We start from the raw sequence: 21,667 nt of genomic DNA, 5'->3' as shown, positions 1-21,667 counted from the left end.
CACAAAACACATGTAGACTGGATGGGCAAACTCCCATGACCCCTCCAAAAGACCTGCAAGGGTAAAGAGCTGGTCCGCTGTTCCACGGCCAAGACGGAATCCGCATTGCTCCTCCTGAATCCGAGGTTCGACAATCGGTCAGAGCCTCCTTTCCAGCACCCTGGAATATACTTTCCCGGGGAGGCTGAGAAGTGTGATACCCCGATAATTGGAGCACACTCTCCGGTCCCCTTTTTTTAAAAATGGGAACCACCACCCCGGTCTGCCATTCCACAGGCACTGTCCCCGACCTCCACGAGACACTGAAGAGACGTGTCAACCAAGACAGCCCAACAATGTCCAGAGCCTTCAACATCTCAGGTCGAATCTCATCCACTCCTGGCGCCTTGCCGCCGAAGAGCTTTCTGACTACCTCAGCGACCTCTGCCAAGCTTATGGATGAGTCTTCCTCCGAGTCATCAAACTCTGCCTCCTTCATGGAGGACATGTTTGTCGGGCTCAGGAGTTCCTCAAAGTGTTCTTTCCACCGCTCGACAATATTCCCAGTCCGAGTCTGCAGTTCTCCTCCCCTGAGCCTGAGACAAGCCCTGTTTCCCTTTCTGAGTCGTCTCGAACATGGTATTTGTTATGGACGGTCCATGACTAGCACAGAAATCCAACAATAAAGCACCAATTGGGTTCATATCAGGCAGGCCGTTCCAAGATTACCCCCCTCCAGGTTTCTCCATAGTTACCCACATGAGCATTGAAGTCCCCCAGCAGAACAATGGAGTCCCTAGTCAGCGCCCTTTCCAGAATGCCACCCAAGGACTTCAAGAAGGCCGGCTACTCCGAACTGTTGTTTGGTGCATAGGCACAAACAACAGTCAGAGACTTCTCCTCAGCGACTCGCAGTCGCACAGAGGCGACCCTCTCGTTCCCCGGGAAAAACTCCAACATAGCGGCACTCAGTCGGGGGCTCGCAAGTATCCCCGCACCCGCCCGGCGCCTCTCACCCTGGGCAACTCCGGAAAAGGATAGAATCCAGCCCCTCTCCAGGAGTTTGGTTCCAGAACCAGTGCTATCGAGGAGGTGAGCCCAACTATATCTAGCTGGTACATTCTACGTCTGGAAAGCCGGGGTTCAGCACGCCCAGGTCCCCGCCCCAACCTGCTGACCGGCTCACAATGCACCAGACGCTAATGCCTATCCCTGCGGGTGGTGGGCCCACAGAGCGGCAGCTCCATGCTATTTCCATGCTATGCCCCATGTGCGAAAGCCCGGCCAGGGGCGCTCGCTTGCCGGCGAGCTCCCCTCCCAGGTCTGGCTCCACGAGGAGGCCCCGGTTTCCCTTTTCTGGGCGAGGTGCGACATCCCTTACTTTAAAACGTGAAAAGAGCAATGTACCAATATGCTAATCTGTGTGTTCACCGCAGTTTGACAATTACAGAAAGCCCTGGATGAAGGGTGGTTCTGGAAGAGCACTGAAGACTGTGAGGAGAAACACAAGACCATAAAAGTACATAACTCATCCTGGCTTCCTATATCTCAGATAGGAATGATGCGTATGGCTTTAAAAGGATACATTTCTAGCTAAACCCCCCCAATGTTCCTCATATACAACACTAATGGGCAACCTTCAGACATAAACACACCAATATCAGCTGTACAGCGCAGGGTTGCATCAAACTAAATATCTGTTTATTTGTTTGTAATATCCTTTGAACCAGTGTCTTATTGATCCCAAGTACAACTTGCAAACAGTGTTTAACTTTAAGCGATTTAATATTTATTTTATTTCCTTAAATGAAAAATTTACTCCCCACACAATTCTAAAACCCCCAAATCCCCAGGGGAAAAAGCAAGAGATCAGTGTCATCAAAGGAATCTAAGGACCTGGGTCCAAATAAATAGGTGTAGTAGTAAAGTGTGCTAGTCATGTTACACCACTCATACCTCATCGTACACCTTAGTGGAGCAGGTTTTGGTGTCATTGGCCCCACTGTTATGTTTAGAAGCTAAGCTTATACAAAAACCAAAATAAAGATTTAATGATCACATCCAAGAACAAATCTTTGTACTGTGGAACCTGCAGCAGCACACGATGGACAGATCTGGTATCATGATGATAGTAGGGTAACATGTCAAAGAATATTCAAATAAAGTGCTGCTGACTGACTGTCAGCACTTCCACTCACAAATGATACCCTATGACAGCTGTCAATGTAACTCTCATTTTAAAATGTACAGGCATTACAAGGACATGTCCACGAGACAGATTTCACCTCCATTGCACACATTACATATGAGACAACAACTGATAAAGAATTAGAAAAAACTTGAAGTCATGACTTCTCTTTTATCACACAGGATCATTTCCACAAGTTATCTTGTGTAAATAAAATATAATTATATTCTGTGCATGTTTAATCTTATTCGCACACTTTGTTGTCTTATTCAACAACCTATGATGATGCACAAGTTATGTTGGTCCCGCAAGCTCTTTCTTATACACAGTTATCATGTTTACACATCATCCTGTTCACAAAAGAGATCTTGATTTTTTCTTGTGTGCACAAGATTTGAAGACTATCTTTCTGGAATTTAGGACTCCGTAAGTAAGTGGACTTTGACCTTAACTGCTACACAAAGTTCAGAATAGAATTAAAGGCCCTCTTGGAAACACTGGCATGATCATAGTTATATAAACATTTTAATAAAGGAATAGTCAATAATCTCTCAAACAATGACTTGTAGCCTACCACTGTTGATCTATGAGATAATGTTTACACTCCAGGAATGATCTTAAACACATCATGGACAACAAACAGCACACATCCTGCATGTGATATAATATACAGAATAAGAAGGCAGGGGGACCAGACTGCTATATAAGACTATAGTAGGCACCATCTTTAATTAACATCAGTGTCAAAGGATGTCTTTAAATATTGGAGGGAAAGATTTTTTTGTCTTTTTGCTCTCTGCTTAGGTGCATGAATGGAAGGCTGCATTCTGACTCGTTCTCCTCTGGACCAGAGCAAAACCAACCAATCCTCTGAGGGGAAACTGAACCAGACTGAACACATGAATGAACAATTGCACGGTAAACTGTAGAGCCTCTGTGGTTACCAAGACATTTTTAGGTGCGAGATCCAATTTAATCACTGTTAATAATGATCTGGAGATAAATTGTTAGACTTCACAACATAATTGTTTGGAATTTATCAAGATCCAGTAAAACACTAGTTTTTAAGACTGCTAGAACTAGAAATGGTAATATAAAGATATCAAATGGAGGTCAGAATGCGTTCCCCTCTTTCTTTCAAACATGAGAGGAATGATGAAGCACAGACGCCTGTTTACTCAGCATAATGAGTCACTGACGTGCTGATGACCATAAAACCACGTGATATATCTGGATAACATTACAATTAAAGCCACAATGTGAGGAATTTGAAATGCTCCAATTTAGACAGAGGCTGACAGCAATGCATGCTGCCATGGATCAACCCAGGGACACAGAGATGAACTATTATGGTAAAAACTGCTAAAGCCTAATTGTTCTGAAAAACAAATAAACCTGGTTCCAAACCTGGATTAGCTGCTCACATCTCCGATTTGTTAAGAGACTCAAAAAAGTCTGCTGTTGTGTCCACTGACAGCCGTTTCCCCTTGTAGAGAAGAAGTCAACTGAGCATAGATTTGTGGGGGATTTGAACAGGGATGTTATCTCTTTACATGTCTAGCTAGCTACCTAGCAACGTGCATCTAACTATAAAGCAAGGAATCTCTGTCTGTCCGTCCGTCCGTATGTCCGTTGCATGTATCAAAAACTGCTCATCGATCTACTTCACACCTTGGCAACTTAAGGAGGTTCTAGTTTTCTAGGAGCAACTACTCATGACCATCAAAGAAAAGTGTAGACGGTGTAAGGCGAATAACATCCTGTGTCAGTCTCATCCACACCTGCCAACGTTGTTCAGGCTATTTTTATACTAGCTCACTAGAGCATAGGAAGACAACGTCATCCTTCATAATCCTGTTGTATAGCTCCATGTCGGGTTTGGACAAACATACGAATTGAGGCACAAGAACAGACCTGTTTGAATCTCTGAACAAATTGAAGATGCAGACTGAGATGCAGAAGAACCAAGTTAGAGACTGAGTACGAACACTCACCATGGAGAAATCATTAACACATGAAGGCAGGCAGCTCATTTTGTGGCTCTCTAAAGTGCCAAATCATCAAAGATACTAGCATAGTTAGCTTCATAGGAAGACATATTGTTCACTCAGGTCAATACAGATAAGCCAAATATTCATATACTAGTTTTTAAGGCTTGTAACATTCAAAACTCCACATGTAAATACCTCACAGGGTGTTCTATTCATCAGTTAGATACATCATGTATGTTTCAATAAATTGCATGTTTAGGTGCCACATTGTTTAGAGTGACCGTTATGTTATTTGAATGTTTTATGAATGTTATTTGACATAAACAAATCATCTGTTTGGGATGAATATCATCATCATCTCTGAAGCACTACAGCGCTTTGTGATTCTTTCAGCTCATTGTTTTGGTTTTAAGTCCAAATATGGTTTTATAGTCCATTTCTGTTGGTCTGTAGAGTTTTGGTGACTCATGAAAAAACCCCACCAAGCTTCACCATGACAAAAATGCTTGTTATAACATTATTACATTAAAAAGGAATAAGAAAATGAGCAGTAGTGTTATCAATTGTTTTTTTGAGGAAACTAAGAACATTGAAACAGTAAACTAAAGTGCCATCACAGAGCCTCTGTATAACTGAAAACATTACACCAACAAAACCAACAAACCATAAAAACCTACCTCAAGATACAGAATGTAAATTAAAGGTAAACCATGTGACGAAGTGTGTGCAGTAGAACTGAAAAAGGTAAAAGATGTTGAAGACAAATAGCAGACAAGCGGTGCTGATGAGAAGGTGTAGAGGGAAGTATGGAGGCAGCAGATCAGGCTGGAGTCCAGACCTGGGGAATAAGACAGTGAAGACTACGAGGTATCTGGGTCCAGATACTCCTTACGTTCACATACACACACACACACACACACTCAGTCCAGCTTCTCCTTGTGAACCAGTTTGGGGGCGTCCACAAAGTCTTGGCCGTTGAACAGGATGATGGTGGCTGTGATGGCACTAGCAGCCCCCCAGAACAGCACGTAGGCCAGGGTCTCTGTCCATGTGTCACCTACAAGACAAATTGTCATTTATTATAGTTGTCAAAACCACAAGAAGCTGTTTCCTGAAGCTCTTCAGCTTAAGGCAGAGGTGTTTCAGGCACGGCCGTCCAGCTCACACACACCTGACCAGATCACTTCTATTCTAATGAATCCAGCAGTCTACACAGGCAGAGTAAAGCTGCACTTCACTGGTTCTATACACGTGTAGCTATGAGCCAAGGCATCTTTTTAGGCCCCCCTTCTATTTCTTTTGTTTCACACTCACAACTATAGTGGATGTGTGTTGGGCTCTCAGTGCTGCCAACACACATCTGACCACAGCAGCAGTACTGTGCTCTACTGACGGAGGACTGAAGCTGCTTCTGCGGCTACGTAGCCTGTGTAGACTCAGTGTAACAGTCCCTGGCTGTTTCTGCTCGTCCTGGTCCTCCCTGCAATAGTTAATACTGATCCGCTGACCAAATTTGTCTATTTGATTTATTTAAAATTTTTCAATTAATGTTTCTATAGAACAAACTCAGACTTTCACAGAATACATATGATCAGATATTGATCAGATGTATCTGGTAAACCCGTCAACCTATAGCCCTCTTTATCCCATTACCTCAGACCTTCCCTCCCACACAGTCTCCCCCCTTTCAATTTTAAACTGACATATGGATGACCATGAAGTGGTTTCAAAACATTATAATACAATTACTACAAAAACAGGAAGAGAAGACAAAGAAGATAAATGAAAGAGTGAGTCTTTTTATGATGTCAAGTCTGGGAGCTTTATGAATTGTAAAGTGCTGGGTAACAAGACTCCAGGGGAGTACGAACTAGATGGAGCCTCTAGATGGAGCAGGAGTTTCACAACTGGCCTTTGTAAGCCTGGTCCTAACTGCTGAGTTGGTCTTTGTTAAGACTCTACTTTGGTTGCACCAACCAAACTGAAGCCTTGTCTTAACTCAGAATATTTGATGTCTAGGGCTTCTATTGTGAAAGGTCAGAACTGAAGCAGTGGTTATGGCTTTGTCAAGGTTGAAGGAGTTATGAAGTTTTGCTCTTTTTTTATTCTTTATAAATAAAAGGTGCAACTCAACCAGTTCTTTTAAGATAAGATAAGATAATCCTTTATTAGTCCCGCAGCGGGGAATTTTGCATTTATTTGCAGTACGAAAGCTTGGGAAAGTCATCTTCTTCCCCCCCAAAAATGACATTCTTCGCCTCTTGATGGAACGTTAGCATTAGCTACACGTTAGCTAGTGTTTTTCTAACAACAGGTAACTTAAAATGTGACTATATAGAATGTAATGTGCCAATGAAGATGTTATTATACCAATGTTAAGTGACTTAACATACTAATGTTAGCGTTGTACAGTTGTCTTATATAGCATAGCATAACATATCCAAGTATAACAGGAGAGGGGAAAGTTGAGTTCCAAGCTTGCTCAACTGTTATTGGAGCAGAGTGAAAGGGGGCGGGACTTAAGAGGGGTCAATTGAAAGGTTTTTCTTCTGTTAAGATTCTTGTGTTATAAATACACAAAAGTCTCTTTTCCCAACTGTTAAGTACATTTTACCGAAAGAAGAAAGTAAAGTAACAAAGTCAACAGGGAAGAAATAAAAAGTCATTGATAACATTTCTATGAGCTGATAACAACGCCACTAATGATTTTAAGACCTATTCAATCACAAATTCACAATTTCCCGTAGCTTTAAATAAATTCTTCATAGAATAAGATTTCAGACAAGATAGATTGAACCTACATAGATGATAAGAGTGTACCCTGATGGGCAGAGAAGAACTTACCAGCCATGAGAAGACAGACGATGCACATCGAAAATGCCACCAGCATAATGATGGGCAGCTGCAAAAAGAGCAGAATCAAAGGATTAGTTTACAACAGTCACATGTCCTGCTGCTGCTCCTAATGATGAGAGGGACAATACAGATATACTGACCGTGAGGAACTTCCAGTCCTTCTGCACCCGAAGAGGAGTGGGCCCATCAGACTCATCCAAAGCAAAGTTACCGAGAAACAGGTCAATGGAATCCTGAAACCAACAAAAACACATCGACACCCTGACTGGACTGATCACACTATTCTAAATCATATTTATTTTCTTATTGGGGCTCATTTCACAACCGGCTTCATTGAAATGGTAAACATGACAGGTTAAAGTGGTGTGTGTATCAACAGATTTGTTGATATCTTATTCTCTTAACTGACAAATTTAAGGCACTTTTGTGTTGACTAGTCTACTGCAAATTGGGAATAAAGTTTCTTACTTATTTCAATGACGATATACCTACAACAAATCATGTCATAGACATCAAACCTGTCTGAATCCATCTGAAAAGTTGTTTTTGTAGTAGCGGATCATTGAGTTCCAGCCGTCCATCAGCAGCCCCCACCTGGTCCTCTTCCCCGTCCTGACGGACAAATCAGGTTTGATGAGACTACCGTAGCGGGACTCCAGAAAACAGCCACACATTGGTCAACTGATGTGTGGTATAGGATGTTACAGTAGGATATTACAGTACTGTACCTTGTGAAGTCGGTTTTCAGGGCTCCAGTTCCTGCGTACTGTACAGCGCATGCATTGGCATTGTCAGCCCATGCTGGTTAGAGAGCACACAGAGAACAGTGAGGGCTCACTCAGAGACTACACTTCTACTAATCACACTCTTACAGTGGAACTTGCAGAGGAGATTACCGTTCTTGTAGATCTTTTCAAACTCGGCCTGCTCTTCAATCCGCTGACCCACATTCAGAACCCCCATCCTCTGTGCACACACAGTCACAATATGTATAAGAAGACTCAGGATGTTAAATTCAACAACCTTTCTAAAATAACATGACATGAGTGTAAACATGGGATTTGTCTGTCATTGTCAGTAGCTGAACTTCGAAGAGTATGTATCAACACTGGAAGAAATTCAATAACCTGCAGGAATGTTGGGACAGTTATCACAAAACTACCATAAAACCCTACATAGTGAAAGTATTGTATGATTACTTTGCTATTCTAAGAGGCTGAGCAGTAGTATGGTTAAAAATACCTGCAGCTGAGACTGAAGGGAGCGTCGGGCCAGAAGGCTCTGGATGACGTTGGTCCTGTCCAGGCAGTCCATGCAGTTACTGCGGAAGACTCCTCTCTGCTGGGCCACCGTCTTCCCCTCTGGATTCACCATGAAGTAACTAGACACAGAGAAAAGTCGAAAGAGTCCTATACAGTATACAACAACAGATATTAGCCCTGAACAGATGCTGGTTACCCGTATTGATCTTGTGTCTCAGCGACATCATCCACTAAGATCTGAAGACGCTCCCACCTCATGTGGCTGCACTCTTTGTGGAAGTCGAAGGCGATGTAACTGAGGACAGAGGACACAATGTCATAGTGTCAAAGTGCTTTAGTCAGATTAAGAGGAAATGTCTTCATCATGTGTTTTTGATTAGGCAGCATTCATTGTTACAGAAGTGGCAGAACTACATGTCGTCTTTCCAGTTTCTAAGGCGAGCTAGATGGATATGAAGGTATCTACCAAACTAAACTAAAGTAACTGTGTCACAGCCCGCTATCAAACTTGGTTTCTGTAATCGATTAGAGAAACCTGGTTCCCCTAGCAGCAGCAACAGGTGTCCACGGATGTTCCTATACAATCTAAATTTTACGTTGACACCCAGCATAATTATAGAAAATGTACAAGAAGCAGAGCATTTTATAAGCAACGGCTGCTGGCTAAACAGCCGACAACTCATTTAAGCTCAGTCTGCTTCTTCATTAGCTTCACTAGCCTCCGCTTCAGAACTATGTGAGCGTGATGATTGAGAGACCTATCCGTTTGCTTCACAAAATAAATCTGATTACTGACCTGCTGCATGTATACTCAGATTTACTGCAGCCAGGTCTTCACAAGTTACACAAGTAACCTGTGTTCCCTGAGCGACCTGGTTACTTAGTTACATGTTTATGTACTGAATGATGTCATAAGGGGCCATGTAATCACTGAACATAAACATAGCAAAATTCATGGAGTGACACTTACTTGAGCATACCATTGTTCATGCCAGACACCATCTTGGCAAAGGCCTGCTCTAGTGGCCTCTCTGAGCCCTTCTGGTTCACCTGGAAGAAACAAAAAAACACAAATTGACCTCAGAAGTACTTGCTGATATTTCCTTAAAAAGAAAGAATAAAAAGAGCTTGAATAAGGGTCCTCACCAGGTTCAGAATAGTTTGCTTCCCATAGATGAGGAGCTGAGAGTCAAAATGCCTCTGGAAACCATCCATCTATACAACGTTTCAAATAGTCAGCCTTTTCACACCTCACCATTAAAAAGCACACAGAAACAGAAAATGCCTGCTCTTACGTGATTGGTGGTTTTGTTGATGACAGGTTTAGGTTTGTATTTGAGGTTGGGCCTTTGACTCCAGTAAAAGGGCATGGAGCCTCGTGTCTGGATGTGAAACAACGAGAAATAAAACTTGAATGCTTTAACACCTGAACAAAATGCTCACAGAGAGACAGGTACCAATGAGCCACAGTACAAAAAGCAGTAGGACTGGCCTTCATACTTGCCTGTATAAATGAAGCCTTTGCTCCCTCATACAGAACTATCTGCTCAGTCTCCACAAAGTTGGCAGCATGGCCTTCAGAGTCGATGCCTGGAGGAAGCAGGACAGAGAGCACACATGAGCAGCTAGCGTGTCCATAGTCTTGTCAGCAGTGAGAAGGACAGCGTTAGCTTCTGTTGAACCTTCATACCGTTCATATTGCAGTTCAATAAAGAGACAGTGTAATGCTTCAGGGGGTTTACCTCTGACGTAGTATCTGACGCCGGCCCGGAAGCAGCTCCTCCTGGATATGATGATCCACTCAAAGATCTTTCCGTTTATACGACATGGCTTCATGACGATGACTGCACCAGGAGGGTCAAGAAAATGCTTTGCTTGGGAATTTATCTCATCTAATCTCCTGTGTGTTGTAGATCAGATGAGATGCCCCATGCTCCATTGGTAAACATCAGATATTAGATTCAGTGAAAAGGATACATCCATGGACAACGGGAAGGGCAAACCTATGAAGCTGTGGGGAAACAGTGATAGTTATTGTAATGAGATAAGTAGAAAAACATGGAGTGAAAAACAAATGAGTCAACAGTCATATGTGTTACCTCTGGCTGAGCAGCCAGCTCCCTCAAGAGGTTCCCATTCCACACAAACCTCTGATCTGCCTGAAAACCACAAGCAACTGCACATCAACAAATTATTCATCAGGCACAGATGCAAAGGCATGCCTCTTTATCATAATGATCATTGTCATGAATGTCATGATAAGCTTATGATGAACTAACTAGAATCAAAATACACACCTAGGTCATGTAAAAACATTCTAATTACTAGGGGTGGGAATCGGATCCTTTGATGCATCTTAGATAGATTGTATTAATAAAAGATAATGGAAGTAAATGTTTGTTTATTTAAATTATGGATGATTACAAATACGCTATGTTTTAAAAGTAGCAAGTAATAACACAGTGGGGTAAATAAATAATGTTATTTTGCCTACCCTGATTGATATAAATGGGCTGGACAAAATAATAATAATAAAAACACCTGTCAGTACACAAATATATATACAGTTGAATAAACACCTCTCTAATAGTATCAACAAAAATGCAGCAACAACAGGATTCATTGCAGGACTGTATGACTTATTGAGGTGTACCTCATAAACTGACAACTGAGTGTATATATAGTTTAAAAGTAAAGGCTCAGTAATTCCCCGAAACAGCTGGTCTCTTTAGATTTCAGAAGATGTTACTCACACAGGAGGAAATAGTGCATTTATTGGGGACTTATTTTAGTGGAGGATTAATCCACATTTGGTACTCTAATGAGTATTTGTATTTGGGATTGAGTCAGAATAAACTACAGTGTGTGTTGTTTATTCTATATACACTTGTTAGTAGGATGGATTTGTTGATGGTTTGGGTCTGCATATGGGATTTGCTCATATTAAGAAAACTACAGAATACAGGGGGTAAAATAAGTATTGAACACGTCACCATTTTTCTCAGTAAATATATTTCTAAACGTGCTATTGACATGAAATGTTCACCAGATGTCGGTAGCAACCCAAGTAATTCATACATACAAAGAAAACCAAACAAATAAGTTCATAAATTAAGTTTTGTGTAATAAAATGGAATGACAGGGAAAAAGTATTGAACACGCTTACTGAAATTTATTTAATACTTCGTACAAAGGCCTTTGTTGGTAATGACAGCTTCCTGTATGGAGAAACTAGTCGTATGCATTGCTTAGGTGTGATTTTGGCCCATTCTTCCACACATACAGTCTTCAAATATCGAAGGTTCCGTGGGCCTCTTCTATGAACTCTGATCTTTAGTTCTTTCCATAGATTTTCTATTGGATTCAAGTCAGGTGATTGGCTGGGCCATTCTAGCAGCTTTATTTTCTTTCTCTGAAACCAATTGAGAGTTCCCTTGGCTGTGTGTTTGGGATCATTGTCTTGCTGAAATGTCCACCCTTGTTTAATCTTCATCATCCTGCTAGATGTCATCCTTCCTTCAATTATATGAAGTTTGCCAGTGCCGTATGTGGAAAAACAGCCCCACACCATGATGTTCCCACCTCTAAACTTCACTGTTGGTATGGTGTTTTTGGGGTGATGTGCTGTGCCTTTTGACCTCCAAACATGGTGTGTATTATGGCATCCAAAGAGTTCAATTTTGGTCTCATCTGACCAGACTATATTCTCCCAGTATTTCACAGGCTTGTCTAAATGTTGTGCAGCAAACTTTAAACAAGCTTCAACATGCTTTTTCTTCAGCAATGGAGTCTTGCGTGTTGAGCGTGCATACAGGCCACGGCGGTTGAGTGCATTACTTATTGTTTTCTTTGAAACAATTGTACCTGCTAATTCCAGGTCTTTCTGAAGCTCTCCACAAGTGGCCCTTGGCTCTTCTGATAATTATTTTCACTCCTCTGTCAGAAATCTTGCGAGGAGCACCTGGTCGTGGCTGGTTTATGGTGAAATGATGTTCTTTCCACTTCCAGATTATGGCCCCAACAGTGCTCATTGGAACATTCAGAAGTTTAGAAATCCTTCTGTAACCAATGCCATCAGTATGTTTTGCAACAATAAGGTTGCGACAGTCTTGAGAGAGCTCTTTGCTTTTACCCATCATGAGATGTTTCTTGTGTGACACCTTGGTAATGAGACACCTTTTTATAGGCCATCAGTTGGGACTGAACCAGCTGATATTAATTTGCACTGACAAGGGGCAGGATTGCTTTCTAATTACTGATAGATTTCAGCTGGTGTCTTGGCTTTCCATGCCTTTTTGCACCTCCCTTTCTTCATTCCATTTTATTACACATAACTTAATTTTCTGAACTTATTTGTTTGGTTTTCTTTGTATGTATGGATTACACTGGTTGTTACCGACATCTGGTAAAAATGTCATGTCAATAGCACCTTTAGAAATATATTTACTGAGAAAAATGGTGACGTGTTCAATACTTATTTTACCCGCTGTATATATCACCTATTCCCTGGCTCTGATTTAGCCCTAGTAACCTTCTGTGGTTTTGAGGTCTAGTCGCTCTGTAGAGCTAAACTTGATATGTGGGTCCCTGTTTTGTGATACCTCTGTTCTACCAGAATGTGCAAAAGGACATGCCACAAAGTCAGATGTGATATGAGCTGAGCATAACCAGAAAGCCACTTCTGATCCAGGGTCTATTTGGTTATTTCAGACCACTTCAGTTGTTTTTTTTACCATAAGAAAATAGTGTGAACCTCTGTGAGGCATATAATTGGATGTCTCACCCTCTCTAGCAGACTCATCTCTTGGAAGTCGGGGCTGGTGTTGGCCAGCCGCTGCAGAGTGTGTGTCAGGTCGTAGTCAGTGCAGAAGTAGAAGCCGTCTGTCATCAGCACATTGTTGATCATGGACAGGAAAGTCTTATTCTCCTGAGACTAGAGGAGAAAAGACCACAGAAGAATTCAGGAATCTCATGACGATGCACTTTGCAGAAAACTGCATATCAGCTGATCCACTTAAACCATAAAATGTATATTTCCCTGTATATGTGATTCAAACATGGCCAAGTCTTGTGTTTGTGGGGTGATGTGAAGCATATGTTTAAAGAGCAGCGTGTGGGTGTAGCTGTGTGGCAGAGACACAGAGAGGTGGATGCACTTAGAGCAAAGAGGAGTTAGAGATCGGAGAACAGAGGAAATGAGCAGTCAAGTTGTCAACTGGTAGTAAACGCACAGTGTAGGTATCAGTTTGTATATGAAAAAACACAACAAATGTAGTTCAACACTGTCATATGATCTGTTTTAATGAAAGTGCTTGTGACATGTCCCATGTGGCTTTGACTAACAGTTGAACAATTAGCCCAGTTCACAGAAAATACCAAGATAAAAATCTGTTGGCACCATTCAGCCTAAAAATACAGAGGTATAAGTTTTGGGCCGTATCGCCTTGTTGGAGCCTAACCATTAGCAGGGTCTAAACTCTACAGTGTTCTGAAGGGGCTGTAAGAGGAAAAGAGATGAGGTTATAACTATCATAAACCAGCGGCACACAAGGTTTTGATCCAAATTGTAATGAAAAAACGTTAATGTGTTGCACACAGGAACAATACACACCAAGTCCAGAACAAAAGTATACACCTATTCATATTCCCTTGTTGTACTTCATTTGTTTAAGGTGCATATAGTTGTTTTTTTTTCTGTCTGTAAATATTATATTTCAGTTATTGTGTTTTTCTACTGTTTTTATTGCTTATTTATAATACTTGTTTTTTTATTTTTATTTTTTATTTTCATTTTTATTTTTATCTTGTCTTTCTTACTATGTCTCTTGTGTGCACTTTAACTCTATGCTGCTGTAAGCCTGCAAATTTCCCCGCTGCGGGACTAATAAAGGATTATCTTATCTTATCTTATCTTATCATCTTGTCAGCAATGCTACACTTCAGGAAGTAGTGGTGAGGAAGTGAAAAGATGTTGAGCGTGAGTGAGAGGTATAGCATTTGAGATAGGATCAAATATTATTTTGTATTCATAAACGACTCCTCACTGCTCCTTTCTTTCACCTTTGTCTGACAGTGAACTCACACTGATAATGTTTTACAAGATAACATCGATGAGGCAGATGGAGAAACTATGACAAACTCATTAATTTGCTTTGTCCTATATCTTTCAATGGGTTTAATGGACATACACTTTATGGGTCAATCACGGGATTCTGAAATTTCAGAAGAAACAATACAACTCCACACGATTTTCAGATCACAGAAATGTATGTCTTTGAAACAAAAGAAACACAAGCAGTTAACTACCTGCTTTTGATGTTGATCTCACTTAAATTTGGAATTAGGAAAGTTGGTTTGGAAATAGCTTAATGCAATGAAATACCTGTTAGCTTTAGCCTTTTAGCATGGCCTCATGTATGTAGCCGTCATGTGAATATTTAAGACCTTTTCATAAATTTCGAGTTTTAAAACGATTCAGCTAGAAAGACTAAAAAGTAACTCAGAGACTTAACTAGCTGATTACAGCTGACAAAATGTTCCGTCAGTTTAACTGACAAAGAAGACCATTGGCAACTAGAAATGAGAAAGTGCTCCTCGTTACCTCTGTCTAAAACCAAGGTCCCATTGTTTTGACATGAATTCGAATGGTAAATCTGCCTTCATTATCCATGTCAACTGCTAGACAGGCATAGCAACAGTAACTAAGGGGCATATTGAAGGGCAGGTCTCTTTTTGACAGGTTATGCTGCTGCTCTTCCATCATTCCATTCAGTCTCTAGAAGAGGAAACCTACAGGGCTGACTTTCAATCATCTTAGCTGGGCTAATAGGATGTGTCTGCTAAGCCAGTTAGCACAGAGAGTGAAGACTGACATTACACCTCCACCTTCCACTGTTCACTCACGCCATCCTGTTCTACCAGTCATTATACTTACAGACTAGTTTGTACTTGCTACTAAAATCTACTGCAACCTGCAGTCCACTATGAGTCCTACACTCCACATAGTGTTTTACCATGAAGCACATAGTCTTCAGCCAAGGCTGCTCTTTGAATTAGAAAACCAAGAATAGAGGCAGCAGCAGATTAATAATGCACTGGCTGCTACACTGAAATTAGAGAGCACAGTGTGAGTCCAGACTGTAAAGAGTAACTGATACTGAAACATGAGGTCTCACTCAGAGAGACACTCATTCAAGTTGGCTGAATTTCCCATCCACCCGACAGAACAGAGTGTGATAGTGTACTGCAATATCAAACAGTACCAGTAACAGTGCTCTGGCCCTATTATCATAGGCCTCATTGGGCAGCCAAATTCAGATATGATGAGAAAATATAATGAGGACATCATTTGACACTTTAAGTTCCATTGTGGCTGCTAGTGGTTATTAATGTAATGATTAAAAAAAAAAAAGACAAAGATTGTCCCAGATAGCATTGAATACATCAGAGCAGATATTATCGATATGATATGATTTACTGAAAGCAGGAAATGACGCGGTTGGAGACATTTATAAAGAATTTTCTGTTGATCTGCTTCCATACTACTAAATCCATTCTAGGAGTTATTCAGAAATGGAATCAATTTACAGAACGAATTTACAGAACGGAGTTCATACAGGCCAAATTCATTGTACAAATTCATGCCACATAGGGTTATGGTCTCAAAAAGAATAATAACAATATATTTGTAAAATTCATAGGTAATGAATCGTTTGAATAACTTAAACATGTACTCAATTAAATGGGATTTGCCTCATTCTTACTTTCATAAATATCATCAAGTGAGACGCTATACATGTCACAGTCTCATTAACATCGAAACAAGAGATACATCCTCTCATGTACTCCCTCCTACTCCTGACTGACTCAGTAGACTATATCACCCCATACCTTAGCCCCTTTACTTGTTATATGAATTGAAGTCTTTAATGAGGATCACTGCACCATGTTAGATATTTCATGTCATGTTATGGTCTATTTCACCTTATCAATGCGACATTGCGTTTGAAGGGACAATGCTAGCAAAGTGAAGAAGAAGTATGGTCAGCCAGTATCTAGCCTGTGTTTTGGGCTCCCATTCATTGTTTTGACTCCAGCTTCCCATTCAATATGATCCAACTCTCTCAACAGAACACATTTGAAACCATTGCTACTAGTCAGAGTTAAAAACACAAACCTTGAACATTTGCAAAACAAGCTAGCAAGCACGTCAACTTCATCAACTTGAGCAAACATGCTAACCAATTTAACATTATTCAACTGTTTAAAACAAGATGGGAAGAAAGCAGCATTAGGCAATGTCATCCAACCTGCATGTGCTACCATGTGACCTGACTTGGCCAGAGTTCACAGCGTTTCCTCAACATAACCAAAGTACTTTCCTCCGTCAACATTTACTTGAACGTTACTATGACCCCGAGCGTAACTTTTCCCTTTCAGATGGCCATGTCATCTATTTTGGGAGTTCCTCTGATAGATAGCATAGCAGTTTATTCTCTGTTAAAGCAAAACAGGAGGGTGCTGAAAACATTTTCCAGGACATTTGACTTTTTTTTCCTATTTTCCATGTGTTTCCAAGGATGCCTAGGGGGTATTATACTTATGTCTGTACTCCCATTACTAGTTTAAAGAGATGCAGGGCTCAGCTAAAAATAAATAGTGCACCAGTCATGATTAAGCAACATCTCAATCAAAATGTAATGACAGTTGTGAGGTTGTTTTCTTCTCTCAATCAAATCTGATCAAAAATACCCAGTCCAGATGAAGCAGATCAGACTCATTAAATATCATTGTTGCTTATTTAGTCCGAAATATCTCATGCTGCCGAGAAATATTAAGATTTAGAACCACACTGCCAGGGGCTTTAAAGTGAAATACATGTCGACATTTTGTGAAATACTCTGGTCTCACCCAGAGTTAGAAGAGTTTAATTTGATTGTGTCCCGTCCAGAGATTGGTCCTGGGAGAGTTTGGACTAGAAGCAGGGGAAACTGGCAGCCAGGCCAGCTGTGACTAAGACAGCTTTGGAACCGTTCAAATATATGTTGTGTTTCTCTTCTGATTGGGCTAGAACATTGAAAGTTGTTTTTGAAATAACATGTCTTCGGGTTGTACATAAACAATGCCGGCATGGAAATAAGTAAACAACAGCAGCAGGATTTAGTAAAGGTTGAATCTGCAGCTCATTTTATAGTGCACACTGTTAAGAGTATTTTCTAATGAATCACTGTCTTTGGAAGATTTTGAGAGAAGAGTCTTGCTGACCTGGATCTCTGAGAGATGCAGCACAGTCTTCTTATAAGAGATCACGTCAAAATCCACAGCCTTCCACACAGCGTGGCCCAGAAGGCTGCCCACATTCCTCTTCCTGGTGATGACAATCAGGTACATCCCTGTGTGGAAGTGGGCAGTCACAGATGTTTTACAGTGCAGGCTTCAAAGACAGGCCCAACAAAGCACTGACAACACCACGGTACGTACCTGCTACCAGGCGAACGGTTCCCATGATGCCACATATCGGTCTGGTGACTGCTGAGGGGGGGACGTCTCTTTTACCTGGGAAAGCATCACAATGGTTCAAAAGTTACATGCTTCATAAAAAGGACTTATAATTTCACTTTCTATTAAAAAATGTAACTCAATATATGGGTATATGTCTAACAATAGTCCTCATCGTTACTTCCAAAGATTCATTCATTTCCAAAAATGTAACCCTTTCAATGCCATTTCGGTTACATAATTCCAAGGTTGTCTTTATCGGGAAAAACCCTCAATGATTAGCCTTTTTTGTCTGGCCTTTTAACTGAGCTTTATTTATTTCAAATATACTTCTGGTGTTTCCTCACTGTATATTGATGATATTTGTGCCAGGGTTTACTCAGGTTTGTTTTTTTGTTATATTTTTGCTGCTAGTAAGTATGATTAATTAGCTACAGAATTGATTTTGATGCATCAAACATCACACCACAATACAGCACAGCCCAGTAGGGCAAACATGAAAAAGGGCTCTGGTGGAAAATAGTAACAACTTCATTTTCAAAGCCAGGGGTATATAATGACAGCCTGACATAATATCATATAACATGATTTTATACTGGAATGGCAGTGGGATCAAAACTGTGGTTTTAATGGGTTTAAGTGGGACACTTTTGTCCTTAAAGATCCTTAAGAGTGTCTGTATTTAGGCTACACAGTGAATCAAAGAATTAAAAAGGAGCTGAATGAGCTCAATGAATTTGATAAATCTGCCATCAAGCTTCATATCAGTAAGCGTATTGACACTACCAAGACTCAGAGTGTCCCACCATGTCATCCAGTGGTTCTCACATGACACTCTCCTCTGTCCATTTAAACAGATACTGTGTTTCAAAATACAGGCTAAAACTCTTTTAACATTGTGTTAACCTTTTTCGTTCATAAAGCTATAACATGTACAACTTACATGGCAGTTGATGGCTAGCTGTAAGCTACATTGTTTGATATTTCTGATGCATTCTGAGCACACAAATCTATCTAGCTTAAAGCGTTTCCTCTTTGTCAATGAACCGTCAGACTTTCTACCTGTGAGGGTCATCTCATTTGAGACCCTGTCGATCGCCAGCACCGCATCGACCCCCTCATCGCAGGCCTCGATGAAGAACTTCTCTGGGGTTGTGTGCCTGGCAGAGAAGAAGGGAGTTTAACTTTAGTTTTAAAGTTGAGTTTATCATCCAGGGAAAAGTTACAGCATGAACATGTTTATTCAGCAAGCATCAGAATGTGCTACAGGAAAGGTTTTGGGACTCTTTCTCTTAGTCAGGACAGGAATGTCTTACAGAGGAGGATACCCTTGTGAATGCTTTGGATAAAAGCGTCTGCTAAATGACTGTAATGTAATGTAATGTAATGCAGAATATGGGTACCAGAATATCCATACTGGGAATCTGCCATGTTTCAAAAGTACGTTTCCTCATAGTTACACATTCCCCCTTTTTTTTTTTTCTTTCTCTGTTCCCAATTTAATTTGTCTTTATAAATTGGCTACAATTTACATTTCCACAGCAGTGATTCCATCAGTACAACAACAGAGTCATATCATACTACGTATTTATAACCTCAAAAACAGACAAGATTTTGGCATCAGAAGCGTTCTGGTTTCTGTTTGTAGTCTGTGTAGTGTTAACCAATCATGTTTGAATGTCTGTGGAGAGCAAATTTAATGAGGCATGCAGCAAAGGTCCCGAGCAAAGAATTCAATTGAACCAAGACACGTTTCATCTGGAGGGCCAACACATCAATTAGAACAAATAAGATCCTTGTTTGCAGATGAACAGGAGCCTAGATTACAATTTAAGAGAAGCACACTTATGGAGCTTTTTTCCCCATCTGTGTACACACACACACACACGCACGCACACACGCACACACAGTATATCTATTTTTGAGACTCATCGGTCAGGATATAGTGATAGTTTGAGCAAATATGACAAAACGTAATTTTCCAAAAAATTACCAACTGCAGCTTTAAATGGACAAGGAGATCAAAGCGACAACTTGAGTAAGCCAACTTTAAGTCCCTGCAGGAGAATAATGTGACGTGTAATGCTGTGGTGACACAACGACCCTATTGTTGGTCTACCACACCTCACATGCCTGAGCTACACCAACTAGTAGTATCACTGAGGCACTTACTCTTTAGGGACCACGCCCAACTGCATGTGTGCTTTACAACAAATTTAAGAGATATGAAACTTGCTTGAGTTATCCATCACAGTGATTACCCTGATCTTTTTATGATTGATTTAAAAGCTATACCGTCATGTTATCATTGTCCCAAAGTGCCATTATTGTACTGAAGACCCTTTTTAAAGTGAGGTAAGAAAAGCAAGCAGAGTCAGAGCCAAGATGAAGGTAAATGCTGAGGTCATGAGCCTGTATTTAATCTTCATATCTTATGTATTCATACAAAGATAGAATGATCATTTCTGTACGATTGATTCCCTGCAAAATGGTTTGAATACTGTTTCAGTGATAACTCCACAATGCCAGGATGTGTCACGTGGAATGCAAAACCCGTTCATTTGACCCTATATTGGGTTTAGAAATGAGCCTTAAAAAACTCACCATATGTATCTGATGGAACTGTGAATGCAGGATAAACGTCCTGGGTGGCTGAGGATTACTCCACCCTAATTTACCAACCAACACTGACACGGACCAGATGGATGAGGTGACGTGTTTGAACCATAGACTGTATGGTTTGAACAGGGGTGGGTGGCTGGAAAAGTACAGAGAGCTCTGTCAACTTTGTATACAAGTTAGAACTTAGCTGGCGATAGCTAACATTTAGTTTCACCAGATTACAGTGTCCGGTTTACAGACAGCTGACTGAGGTGATGGTCATGTGAGTGAATAAAGACCGTAACGTGTCATAAAACAACAGTCACATTGACACCCCAGAATGGAACCGTCAAAATATCCTGATGTATAGATGAGCAACAAACCCAGATGTTAAACAAACATCTGCTGCTAGCTAGGTTAACTAACTTTGTGCCACCGTGTTCGCACTAAATAAGCCCCTTCATTTGTGCGTTAGGCGATTATAGACATGAGGCATTGGTCAGCCGTACACAGCTCCTGCCAAGCCTTCAGGCAGATGCCAACATGTTTTCTTGTCATGAGTGTCGGAGTGAAACCTGACTGGTTCCTGTTCTAACGTTACCAGCCGTGTCTGTCGGCGAACTTCAGCCGCTGTGTCATCTAACCTAGCGCTGCTTGTGAACGCCAGCTCCTGCTTTCCCTCACTCGTGAGCTTTGCCACGTGTTTGTCTTTCGCCAGACGTGGAAAGGAACGATTTAGAACGATTCATTATTTTATATGTACTTACAAATTATATCTCTCGTAGGCGGTCGCCATCTTCGCTCCGTCTACCTGACCTCAGTCAGACGACAGCAGCAGTGAGAGTGGCTTCTGCGTGTGTTGCCAGGTACGAGCTGTAAAAACCCACAGAGGGCGTAGTGCTCAAACTGCTGCTTCCCGTATAACCCAAGAGAACCTGGCATCCACAAGGCGAAACGATGGATGGGACTTGTAGTTCAATCAGTGCAATAAATTACCCAGCCTTTGCATGTGGTACGATTTTAAATATAAAAAAACTAGCCAATGAATAGCATGGCCCTGCTTCAGAGTTAAGCTTGAATACCCTGTCAAATAGATCATGCACAAGCCACTGTTCAAATCGTTCATATTTCTGAATAATAGTCAAAGACAGATAGCTTTAGTTTTTGTTATATGTCTTCCCTTTCGACGATGAAATCGTCCTCAAACACTTAGATTAACATCTTAAAAAATTCCAAATGAGACATTAGTTTACTTTATAAGTAGCCTAAAAGAGGGAAAAAACACATGTCCA

The 21,667-nt window shown here is 40.9% G+C and overlaps 1 protein-coding gene across 1 annotated transcript; it reads right to left on the bottom strand.

Annotated features, from left to right (window-relative positions):
- Positions 1 to 1,684: 1,684 nt before the first annotated feature.
- sacm1la (SAC1 like phosphatidylinositide phosphatase a) lies at positions 1,685 to 21,320 on the bottom strand. Its single transcript, XM_054606716.1, has 20 exons — positions 21,143 to 21,320; positions 18,837 to 18,934; positions 17,757 to 17,831; positions 17,541 to 17,668; positions 13,060 to 13,209; positions 10,376 to 10,435; positions 10,254 to 10,287; positions 10,019 to 10,120; positions 9,781 to 9,866; positions 9,572 to 9,658; positions 9,423 to 9,491; positions 9,247 to 9,326; positions 8,473 to 8,571; positions 8,257 to 8,395; positions 7,911 to 7,980; positions 7,743 to 7,815; positions 7,533 to 7,626; positions 7,155 to 7,247; positions 7,003 to 7,060; positions 1,685 to 5,215 (listed from the first exon to the last, which is right to left on the bottom strand). The coding sequence occupies exons 1-20, from the start codon at positions 21,169 to 21,171 to the stop codon at positions 5,079 to 5,081; spliced, it is 1,761 nt and encodes a 586-aa protein (XP_054462691.1). The 5' UTR covers positions 21,172 to 21,320; the 3' UTR covers positions 1,685 to 5,078.
- Between the last annotated feature and the right edge of the window lie 347 nt (positions 21,321 to 21,667).

This window comes from Anoplopoma fimbria, chromosome 10 (genome assembly GCF_027596085.1).
Source record: "Anoplopoma fimbria isolate UVic2021 breed Golden Eagle Sablefish chromosome 10, Afim_UVic_2022, whole genome shotgun sequence".
Classification (NCBI taxonomy): domain Eukaryota; kingdom Metazoa; phylum Chordata; class Actinopteri; order Perciformes; family Anoplopomatidae; genus Anoplopoma; species Anoplopoma fimbria.
The sequence above is the reverse complement of the archived record's forward strand: the minus strand, read 5'-3'. Positions and strand labels throughout refer to the sequence as shown.